We start from the raw sequence: 12059 nt of genomic DNA on the forward strand, positions 1-12059 counted from the left end.
ATCGCTAGGCTCCACCAGAAGCCGCACGCCCACGTCCGACTGATCATCACCACCTGGAATAAATAAACATAATTATATTAGCGCGTGCGTGTCAAAGAGATTGGTGCTTGGGAAAGAATGAAATAAACTTCTACCTATTGAGATTTACAAAAACATTTAAGACTGTGATACCACAGTTTAGCTTAGTTATTTCTTTTCCACAAGTGTTAGGTAGCCTCCCTTAGTGATGAATTATCAAGTTCACAGTAATTTTACAAAGGTTAAGCTTTATTTCAATACAAGATATGAATAGAATCGACCCTGAGCTATTGTGCAAACCCTTGGTTCGTTTGCATTAGATTTATTAGTCGATATCTTTCAACTATTATAGAGAAGAGCATGAAAGTACTCTCGAGACCGTGTAAACGAACCCTTATTTAACGAGCGTTGCTCTTCAAATAGTTTGTTTTAATACTATAGAGCTTTTGTTTATTAACTCGTATAGAGGGGAGATATTGATCATTGATGTTTTGATAAAGTAAATTTGTGTTAGGGTACTAACTGCAACACGCAAAAACGTCTATTGGTTAGTTCAGGAAGCCCTTTAGTGAAGATTTCTCTCTAAAAATTACTGGCGTTCTTAGTGAAGACTTTACATATTGAATATTCATCGAAATAATTAAGCTGTCACTCAAAGAGCCTTTACAGATTAGGTATGAAATCTGTACACTAAGAGTCTGTTTATAAATCTGTAAGTTCGTTTTTATATTTAGAGATAAAATGTGGAATGAAAAGTGTAAATGAACATGTACAAATTGTCCGGTTTATTTTAATCATTTTCGTGTGAACAATGAGGGCACTGTATTATTCCATGCATATAAACTCCGTGTATGTAACGAGGGTTTTGTCTACGACCTCGCAACCAAATGAGAAATCAGTTATTTACGCTACGGACCGAATATCCAACTTTGTAGTTACATATTCGAACAATTGAAAACAAATACTGCTTTTTACAAATTTTAAATACATGATAATTATTTGTTTCATAACGAATAATACTCCAGAAACAATTATTAAGTCTGTCAGTATTAAAGAATAAAATTGTTTGTTTTAATATAGCTCCTAGTTTAGGCAAAATTAGGTTGCCTATCTCAGGGCCGCAACATTACAGTCACTAGGCATCAACTTACAACTAACCAACTCGTTGCCAATTGCAAAATGCAAGATCATATTACAATAAAATCAGTATAAATTCACTCATTAATTCATTTTCAAATCATACTCAATCATACATTCGTCTTCACATCAAGACAATCAGTAAACATGATGCATAAGCTGGTAATTCTTTCTGCTGTCTTCGCCTATGTATCTTGCATGGTCATCCATCAGACCATACCAGTCTACCTCCCAATCCAGTACGAGGAGCCGACAAACTACAACTACGGATACGAAGTTAATGACGCCAACACTGGGGACTACAAAAGATTGCAGGAGACCAGGCTTGGTGATGCGGTTGTCGGCCACTACACCATCCTACAACCTGACGGGGTAACCAGGACTGTGCAGTATACCGCTGACAATGAAAACGGTTTCAATGCTGTTGTGAACAACGTAGGAGTACCAAATACTGCCGAGAGACAAGACAAAGATGATTCACGTAAGCAAGAAGAAAGGCAGGAGCAGTCTTGGCAGACAACAAATGAAGCGACTACCTCACCATCGCTATCACAGACCTTGATTCATCATATTTTGAAAAACTGGTCGTAATATCTGAGACGACAGACGATAAGGACGAAAATAATGACTCCGAATAACTTATAAGCAAATTATTAGTAGACTATGTTGCACTTTAACTATGGAGAATTACAATGAAGGCTAGAAACAATAAAAATAACAATTTTTATTTTCTTGGCCATCACTAAAGTGGATACCAAAAGATGGGAAGTTATGATGTTTTAAAAAGCTTAATTTACAGATATCTGTCCTTCTTACTTCATTATCATTGTATAATTTAAAATAATTCCTCTATTCCTAGCACATTTCTATATTTCCTCAAACTCGTGATCCTAAGTCCCTTTCTGTGCCATTCTTCAATATGATACAAGTAAATAAATGTTTTTAATATAACTATTTTTTATTATTCATATTGTGTAAGAAAACCAATTATACTTTATACTAATATTATAAATGCGAAAGTTTAGATGGATGGATGTTTGTTAGAGTTTGTAACCTAAACTGCTGTACGGATTTCGATGAAATTTGGTGTAGATGTAGAGGATAGTCTGGAAGAACACATAAGCGGACGGAGTCGCGGGCGTTAGCTAGTATTTCATATGATTAATAAAGTTAATTAAAAATACAGACGAATTTATAACCTTCTTTTAGGAAGACGGTTAAAAAAATTAAACAAATAACCTAAGTTTTTTCTAGTTGGTTCTAGAAAAGACTAGCGCATCTGTTCTCACCTTGGCAAGGTGACATTGCTACCTGAGATATGTACAATCGGTATCTGGCGGTGGTCCCCCTTCAAAGCTACAGTCGTTTTAATATTTTGTACTAATTGGAACGACGATAGGGAAATAGAAAGTAGATTTTAAATGTGCAAAAAAGTCATAGGTACACGACCGATTGTTTTATGTTACATCGATAATAACCATGATATAAAAATATTTCAATTTCTTATAGGAAACGTTAATTTGAAGCATGTAAGATTAGTCATATTTAAAGTTACAACTACCAAGAACCGCATGTGGCTTCCCATATAAAGCTAACCAGGCTCAAAGTTAAGATGGGTAGACGGTGTAAATCGTGACGCAAAGAATGTTGGCATAAGAAACTGGAAATCGGTAGCAACTAACAGACCGAAGTGGAAAAAATTGCTTGACCAAGCCAAGGCCCACAAAGGGCTGTAGAGCTAAGGAAGAAGAAGAAGAAGAAGAAGAAGAAAGTTACAACAAAAGAAATTAAGCATAGTTATACTGGTTATAAAATAAAACATCTTTTTACATGCAATATATTTAATCTGTAATTACGTCACAACAAACTGTCATAGACAATGAGCAATGTATTAAACAGCGACCTTGGCTATGAATTGAAATTACTTATTTAACTTGAGCGCCTCAAGTTAAATAAGCAAGTCTCCGCAGTGTTCTAATCACATACATATGTATCATATTGCAGACGGTATACAAAATTATATTGTTCGCTAACTTGGAGTATATACTCTATATATAACAAAATTGGAGTGTTTGTTTGTAATATCAAAATAAAAATCCAGATTTCGAAAAGATGATGTATTTGCGTTACTGATAACGAAAAATGCATTTAATTTTTTTTATCTGCCTGTCCGCAAGCCGCGTTTGTTCTGGGTAATCTCCTAAACGCCTGGGCCGACTTTGACCGGACCTTCACTTAAGGGTAGCTCACATAGACGGGCATATTATAGATAAGAATTTTTATTCTAATATTGCGTGCACGAAGTCGCGGGAAACGAGCTTATTTAAATAATGAATACTATACCTAAGTATATTATCATCATCATCATCATCATCATCATCATCAACTCTTGTCCCTACGGAAGGTCGGCACAGTATGTGTTTTTCCATACGTCTCTATCAGCCGTCATATCTGAATAACTTCCTATCTCATATGTACAGAGTATATCACTTAAACATATCAGTAAGCGAATGCTATTTCACTTGGTTAAAAAATGCCTTAGCATTTTGCTTTATTTTAGTTTAAATAGAATTTAGCATTATTAAATTATGCTTATCTTTTGAACAACAAATAACGTGCTTAATTGTAACCAATTAAATAAAGTAATCTGTCTTTACTATTGTAATATTAAAGTGAATTGATATAGAGATAAATTCGACATTATTTAACCTGAATTTTCCAAGAGCTATATGAGCTATATCTTTGTAAAACAAAATAGGACGAATCTAAAACGACAAAGGACCTGATATAGAATGTAACTTACTGCAATCAAGGTTGCAATGCCGATTGCTCACTACAGAGGGTCACATTTCATGTAACTTATTGCGAAAAATTATATTCTATTTCATTTCTACCACTGCCAATATCGTATAAATACCAAATCAAATCCCACTGTCAATCATATTCAACAAAACCGTCCACAAGACAACAACCAAGATGGTTCACCAACTGATTGTATTCTCCGGCCTCATCATGTCAGCAACATGCATGGTGTTGCATCAATCAGTTCCACTATACGTGCCAGTCCAATACCAAGAGCCTACCAGGAACTACGACTTCGCTTACGAGGTGAACGACGCCCACACTGGAGACTACAAGAGACAGCAGGAGACCAGGATAGGAGACACTGTTCTCGGACATTACTCACTTCTTCAACCAGACGGTGTCACCAGGACTGTTGAATATAGGGCTGATGAAGGCACTGGGTTCAATGCAGTGATAAATAATGCTGGCAGACCTTTTCCTGAGAGACAAGAGGAAACTCTGAGGGAGGATAGTGATAGACGTGGTAATGGCCAACAGGAACAGTTCCGTCAGTCTTCCGGACAGCAGACAGTCAGGCCTCTGACTGTTGAGAATACAGCACTCATCCACCACGTTTTACGCCAATATCGCCACGCTCACTAAAAACCTCATGGATAGAAGACCAACGTTTTTGCATGTTTCCGAAAACTCTTTGAATTTAATATGGATTTGATAAAGAATCAAAATTAAAATAAATATCATTTTATACACACGTTTCTATTTTATTTATTTATCAACTCGTACCTTTCCCAGCTTCTAGAAAGATAAGAAAATATAGTCTACTTGATAGAAGAACTTCCTATAAAATAATTTACCGAAAATAGGTCAGCAGTTTTCAAGTTTATCACGAAAAAGTAAACGATCAAATCTCTTTTCTTTATACCGATTAAGTTAATACCTTATCTTACCATAAATATTACCTATTAAATTGAAATAGCAAATGATCTGCAGAGTTTATGAAAGTTATTAAAGCTATATAAAATTTTAAAAAAATTCCGATATATTTAGTCTAAACATACCTTTATCTTTTAACTTTTATATGAATATTTACCGATATTATTGTTATTCGTTTGTAAAAAATGGGTTAGCAGATCTGACATAGTCATTAGAGGTTAACAATTAAAAACTATTAGTTTTATGGTGCATTGAAAAAATTACAAATTAGACAGAGTTTCCTTTAGCTCACAAAGCTTTTTACAAATTAAAAGATCACATACTGTGCCGATGATTATGTTAAATTAGAATAAATTATTGTATCTGCACTCATCACATGAGGAAAGTAAGTTACACAGCGTAACAGAGAAACCAATAAGCAACAAGTCGCTTGATGCTAATATTACACGTAGCAATACGCCGCGTAACGTCGGTCAGTACGCACTATAAAACACAACAACTAACAACAATGGAAACTAAAGAAACTAAACATCTGATAGTAGAACACTAAAAGATTACAGGTGTAACGAAGAGCGGACTATTCCAGAACAAGGTATAATGGAAGACAATATTGGATCTGTGTCAACGGACGCTAAAAGAGCAGACTCTCTGTTGTATTATTCAAATGCTTGAAAAAATAAAGTTTACAATGACACTATCGCTACAAAAGAACATCGGGAAGAGTTCTTCGTCACTTTATTAATGTAGCAAGCATAGAACAAATAAGTACACAGCTATTTGTCATATTTTTAAGTATTACATTACAATTATCTAACATGAATAGTGTATCGGTCAGAACTGACCTTTGACCTTCGTTTTGTGGTGTAGCGCCGTCATACCATTAACACTATAAACCTACATTCTCTGATATAGGAGTGTGTTGCTAATCTTTATGTAGGATGGAAAGCCACCTCCCAATTAATTGGGTAAGGCCTATGTCCAACAGTAGACAGATAATGGCTGATCATGATGTAAGAAAAACAATGTCTAGAAAACAGTAATTAGGAGATTTTGATGGGTTGTCAAACACAAACATAATTACTAACTAATATGGTAAATCCAGGAATCTTTAAGATTTGCGCGTTTAAATACTCCACAAACTCTGTTATGTTACTAGCCTAACCCGGCTAGCATAACAATATGTAAGGCTAAAAAAACTCGTTTAGGCGTATTTTTATTTAGACTATAACCTGTCAGGTTTCATCACAGATTTTCCCAAACGAAGGTAAAACAACACTGACTTCCATTCCCGAGAATCTGCTCCATCACTAAATCCATGAAGAGATTACGAAACGGCTAATAGTTTAGTTATTTAAACTCACGCATCTAAGTGTCAGAGAAATGAAACAGTTCACTTTCAGCGAGTTCTTCAATGTCACGTTCCAATTTTCTCATATCAAATTACAACTGCATAGCTAAAGTATCTTCAGGTTACACTACTTGCGGAATGCGGTTTAATGTTTCATTCATTTCAATATAAATACTGACACTGGCACATTGATCAATCACATTCAATCCTCCATCGTTCGATCAACAGCATCTACCGATAACTGTAAACTATCAAGATGGTTCAGAAGTTAGTGATTCTATCAGGACTTATCATGTCTGCTGCCTGCATGGTCCTACACCAGACGCCCATATCTCTCTACGTGCCTATACAATTCGAGGAACCTGCGCCCAACTACAACTTCGCATACCAAGTAAACGATCCACACACTGGAGACTACAAAAGACTGCATGAAACAAGGAACGGTGGCATCGTGCAAGGCCAGTATTCACTTCTACAGCCCGATGGTGTCACCAGGACAGTTGACTACAGTGCTGATGATTTCAATGGCTTCAATGCAGTCGTGAACAACCAAGGTAGACCAATCAGTGAGCATACCGAACGACAGGAAGAAAACGAGAACGAAGCTGTTAGACAGGGTAGTGGAAGGTCTCATGAACAGTACCAGCAGGGTACTGACGATCAGGAATTGGGACATGGTCAGACTGCTAGACCTTTAACTGTGGAACGTACTGCCCTTATTCACCACGTGTTACGTCAATATCGTCACAATGGTGAACATAACCTCTGAACATCTGAGGATAATCTGATTTTCCTGACGACCTAGTTTCTATAATTTCTTATAATGTGTTTATATTTAACTGAAATGTTTTGATAATTCATGTGATTGGTATGATATAATTAATATATTTTTTCATATAATTTCTGTCTATTATTTATCACGTTTTTTCTCTATTTTGATATCTGCTGTTTTAATACTTTCGTATGGCAAAAAAGATCTTAGTCGTTTTCCTTTCTGATTCTCCACATTCATTTTATTTAAATAGAATTTCATTACATATTTATCCAGTCTTAACATACTATAAAATGAAACACGTCTTGTTCCAGATATCAAACTATTTGGGATAAATAGGCTAATGATGTCAAGACGTTGCTCATTAATATACTGAGACTGCATATGATGACGTCATCAAGATTATGGGCGTAATTAATCAATTCTGGTAATTTGCTTAGTGACAAATTATCCGAGACGAGCTCCGGGCGTGTCTGATGGCTGTCATTCTTCATGACAGATTATCAATCTTACATGATGATGAGAAAAATATTTAATTACCGTTTAAATGATCCGTAATTGTAATTTAAGTTACTTAACACCCAAAGACGGAATAATGACGGGTTTAATTGTTAATTGTAAATATTGAATTGAAACTAAAGTATAAGATTGTGGGAGAACCTCTTAAATGTAGAAATCTGTAACGTATTTTTTAATTTTCTGCTTGAAAAATAATGTATACAAAATGATTTGCAAATATTTCTTTATTATTTTTTATTAAAAATTATCCTTATTCAATTAAAAACTGACATATAATATATTTTTACGTGTATTTCTTCAGCGAAAGTTTACCATTACTTAGAATTATTTCAAGTTTAATAAAAATCTTGAAAAAAGTTTTATTTTTCGTACAGTATTTCAACAATAGAATATTGTTAAAGGGTAGAATCAAAGTGAAGTGAAACATTAAAGTGTAAACAGTCAACCGAGGTCGGGAGTCGAAACAATAGCGATAGCGCCCCCTATCGTGTCGGCGGTTGATCGCTACACTTTTACCGTAACATCGCCCTGAAATAGCTTGCCAACAAAAATATCGTGGATTTCAGGAATAAGAGATCCTTTGTTCTTCGATGTACTAGTTTCTGGTTTTTTATTTTTTAGTTTTCAACACGCATTTAGTGTTTTTATATGTGCCAGTAACTAAAAAGTAATTTACTCAGAAATCATTTATTACCGTCACCATAATACAGTGCAGAAATAAAAAAAAAATCCAGCTTATATTGGGACATAGTATCCTTTTTAATACTCCTTCAGTCTTAAATACCTAAAGTTTCAAATTTGATACCGGGTATATAAGTCGCTTGGGCACCGACAATCGTTTTAATTTTAATAACATGCTGTTTACATGTTACCTTTAATTGATAATTTTTAAGTCAGAAAACAAAAAGAAGCATATCACGAAAATATATAAAAATATCGTTTTGATATTTTTACTATTTTTCTTAATTAGTAAAAAAACAGTAAAGGGTACATTTACACATATATTTTTAATTTGATTTAAAATATCAGGATTTAAACGGTTAACTTATTATTAAATCGCGAAATCTTAACAATATATTTTTTTGTTAGAACAAATAGGATGAAGTAAAATAAAACTTAACTAGTAAAACTTGGAGTAAAGTCAAATTTGGAGAACTGACCGCCAACCTTCGCTAGTCGAAGAGGCACCTTAAGAAGTAAAACTTACTATGCTTAGTAACTTGAACTTTAACTGTATACATCTTTATCAAATTACATTGTGAGTTCTTATAATAAAATGGGAATTTAAAAATTATTTTCTCCTTCCTTATTTAACTTTCCATTCAGAAAACTTCAGAGACTGTTTCCGGTATTTAAACCTGCGCAAAATGAAGTTATCCCACACGTCACTTAGGAACAACCCCCGTCTCGCTCAGCCTGCAGCTACCCCCAGCTCCGACAAACTCTAAGCACCGAAGAACGCTTGTGAAGGAGTTTTTTAAACTTTTCAACAGCGGTTTAAAAAGTTAAATCTTTCATTTCATAAATGAATATAATTTTATATTGCTTTTTAATAAATGTAGAACTTAAGATAAAGCGATTCTAGTTTGTAATCTGTACTAATATTATAAAGATTTTTATTTTTGAATGTATTGAAATAACTCAAAAACTAACTACTCGGCTGACTTTAAAAGTTCTTTCACTATTAAAAAGGTAACTATGTTATCGCTGAGTAACATAGGCTATATTGTTTCTTTTTTTTCAATTCCACGCGGACGAAGTCGTGATCAATAGCTAGTGTACAAAAAACCAATTGAAGATTCACAATAGTATGTCTTATGACATTTGAGTAACTAAGCTCTTTAAAACATTAGTTAACATATCAATAGGTAACTAAAAGGAAAAATAGAAAAAAGGTTTTAAATTTGCTCAATATATATTTAAAAAAAGTTTAAAAGTAACTGAGGTATATCACGCAATAGATTCCATCATAATAAAATCACTTATTTATAAAACTTCAAAACCAACACCAACACAAACCTATAAAAAGCACTAAAGCAAAAACACATTTAAGAAAAGGAAATTTACAAAGAAATATAAGAGAGTCCGAGTTAAGTCAATAGCCTGGTAGAGTCAAATATTCGAATTAGTCCCAAGAATTAGGAGCACTTGTGAAAGACCTATGTATAAGAGATGTGTGGGCCACAGTTAGAGGTGCTGAAGTAACCTGGTCATTAGAGGACCTGAATTGTTCCACTTGCGGTCTTTCACTCGCTTGTCTTCCTGACCCTTCGCTGGTATTCTCATCCTGTCTTTCCGGGATCTCATTGATAGGTCTACCTTGGTTGCTAACTACTGCATTAAATCCATTCACATCATCAGCTCTGTATTCCACAGTCCTGGTTACACCATCAGGTTGGAGGAGGGAGTATTGGCCCTGGACGATGCCATCTCTGCGAGTTTCCTGCTGTCTTTTGAAGTCTCCAGTGTGAGGATCGTTGACTTCGTAAGCGAAGTTATAGTTCGGTGGTGGTTGCTGGTAATGGATTGGTATTAACACAGGTAAAGGTGCTGGATGTAGAATCGTGCATGTTGATGCCACGATCAATCCAGACAGAAGTACTAGGTTTTGAATCATTTCTTTATTGAAGTGTTTCTGAACGTTGTACAATTGAATATGATTATTCCGGTGAGCGTTGCTACTTTATATATAAGAAAACTTGAAACGTAATATTGAAACTTGAAATATTATATTCAGAAGTTGGGTAATACGGGCGCCTTCGTGCGGGTGTCGGTAATTTGACAGACGTCAAACGATTGTCAAGGTAATAGAATTGAATATCGGATTTATATTTTAACTTATTATCAAGATTATGCAAATATTTTGTATGAAACTTTTATCAGCATAGAATTTTAAATAAAGAGGCTTTTAAAGATAAATGTAGAAAAATTAACTTTAAAATTAAATCTTTCAAGCGTTCCTTTATTCTTTGTAATTACTTTCTGTTGGAAAATAAAAGTAAACCGAGGTTACTATTTTTAAATAAAGCATTTTAAAAGAAACTAGCTTATGAAATATTTATACACTAGCTTTCGCCTGCGACTCCGTCCGCGTGGAAGTTAAAATAAATCTAAAGTGAGTAGTCTGTATTCTTGCAGATTATTCTCTACGTTCATACTAAATTTCATCGATATCCGTTCAGCCGTTTAGGCTACAAACTCTAACAAACATCCATCCATCTAAACTTTCGCATGTAACGTCTTGAATATTGTACACCGTAACATCGTTTCTTTAAATAAAACATTTGTTCTCTATGTTCGAGACAAATTAGAGCAAACAGAAAATAACAAATGAATACCTAGTTTCTTGTTAGAGTACGAGTCGAGAACATAATGTTAAAATACTTCATTTTTTCTCCGAATCATGCTATGAAGAATTGTAGCAGAGAATTTCATTAATTCGAAAAAAAAAGATAATAATCCAATAGCAACAACAAATATAAGTAACAACAACTAGGCTATAGGCTTTTATTATTACAAGATCACAATTTAAAACATTAATTTGAGACGTAATATTTCATGGATTTTAATGGAAAATTCATACAAGAGGTATAAAATAATTATTTTGCAAATATTTAAGAATTGCTATTATTAAAAGTCTATTTGTTGTTGATTTAATTTTATATTTTGTTAGTGATCATCCAAAACTTTGTTCATCAGCTCCGTGTTCTGAGAACCCCTAAAAATATATGTAACAGACTAGAATTCGCACGAGACAGCGTCCGCGTGGAATTAAAAAACAAAAATAAAGCCTATGAGTTCTTTCACAATATCCTCTACATCTATGCCAAATTTCATCGTGATCCGTTCAGCCGTTTATGCTACAAACTCCAACAAACATCCATCAATCCATCTAAAATTTCGCATTCACGTATTTATAATCGTAATATTACGAGTAGTATGATTGTAAAGATTAAGTACATGTTAATATGCTTTACTTCAAGATTCTTTGAAAGTAGTATAACCGCTGACCACCATAATAGGACAGGCTACAAATTGCGGTATTTTAAATAATATACTTGGTTTTCGCCATTTTGGCGCTGATCGTAGCGATTGGTTGATCCATAAATTTCGACCTAATAAAAGCGATAGACTTAACTACCATTCACATCAAAAGGTGCGTTTAGTTTTGTAAAAAAGCTGTCATTCCCAAACAATTAGCTATCTATTTATACAGATCAGCGAGTGTAACCCGGTCTAACTCACTTCTACGTAATCAATTCGGAACGTTCGTTTTGTTCGGATTTCCTTAAACTCGTTTATGGAAATAACGTTGAATGAGGCTGGCTGGCAATACATTTGTTACATTTGTACAAAGCATTTGAAACCTTATTGCTTGACTAGTAAGGATGTAAATCAAGTATTGGCGCTGAATCGCTAACAACGGTGAATACGTTTTTAGAACTTAGTAAAGAAGTTTTCTGCGCTTATTTGCAAACTGTTTTCACATGTGCACACTTTCTTATACTGTTTTTCGTCGTTTTATTT

The 12059-nt window shown here is 34.2% G+C and overlaps 4 protein-coding genes across 4 annotated transcripts; 3 read left to right on the forward strand and 1 right to left on the reverse strand.

Moving 5' to 3' along the window:
* The first annotated feature begins 1302 nt into the window (after positions 1-1302).
* Positions 1303-1746, forward strand: LOC106101283 (cuticle protein 19-like). Its single transcript, XM_013280448.1, has one exon. The coding sequence runs from the start codon at positions 1303-1305 to the stop codon at positions 1744-1746; it is 444 nt and encodes a 147-aa protein (XP_013135902.1).
* Positions 1747-4118: 2372 nt separating this feature from the next.
* Positions 4119-4602, forward strand: LOC106101284 (cuticle protein 19.8-like). Its single transcript, XM_013280449.1, has one exon. The coding sequence runs from the start codon at positions 4132-4134 to the stop codon at positions 4600-4602; it is 471 nt and encodes a 156-aa protein (XP_013135903.1). The 5' UTR covers positions 4119-4131.
* Positions 4603-6462: 1860 nt separating this feature from the next.
* LOC106101325 lies at positions 6463-7087 on the forward strand. The gene has a single exon (XM_013280505.1). The coding sequence runs from the start codon at positions 6498-6500 to the stop codon at positions 7008-7010; it is 513 nt and encodes a 170-aa protein (XP_013135959.1). The 5' UTR covers positions 6463-6497; the 3' UTR covers positions 7011-7087.
* A 2393-nt stretch (positions 7088-9480) lies between these two features.
* LOC106101326 (cuticle protein 16.8-like) lies at positions 9481-10281 on the reverse strand. The gene has a single exon (XM_013280506.1). It carries the CDS (start codon positions 10147-10149, stop codon positions 9658-9660), a length of 492 nt encoding a protein of 163 aa, XP_013135960.1. The 5' UTR covers positions 10150-10281; the 3' UTR covers positions 9481-9657.
* Between the last annotated feature and the right edge of the window lie 1778 nt (positions 10282-12059).

Source organism: Papilio polytes, unplaced genomic scaffold (genome assembly GCF_000836215.1).
Source record: "Papilio polytes unplaced genomic scaffold, Ppol_1.0 DF823991.1, whole genome shotgun sequence".
NCBI lineage: Eukaryota > Metazoa > Arthropoda > Insecta > Lepidoptera > Papilionidae > Papilio > Papilio polytes.

Coding starts and splice junctions, on each gene's coding strand:
- LOC106101326 (XM_013280506.1), bottom strand. CDS start 10,149: ATGATTCAAAACCTAGTACTTCTGTCTGGATTGATCGTGGCATCAACA.
- LOC106101283 (XM_013280448.1), top strand. CDS start 1,303: ATGATGCATAAGCTGGTAATTCTTTCTGCTGTCTTCGCCTATGTATCT.
- LOC106101325 (XM_013280505.1), top strand. CDS start 6,498: ATGGTTCAGAAGTTAGTGATTCTATCAGGACTTATCATGTCTGCTGCC.
- LOC106101284 (XM_013280449.1), top strand. CDS start 4,132: ATGGTTCACCAACTGATTGTATTCTCCGGCCTCATCATGTCAGCAACA.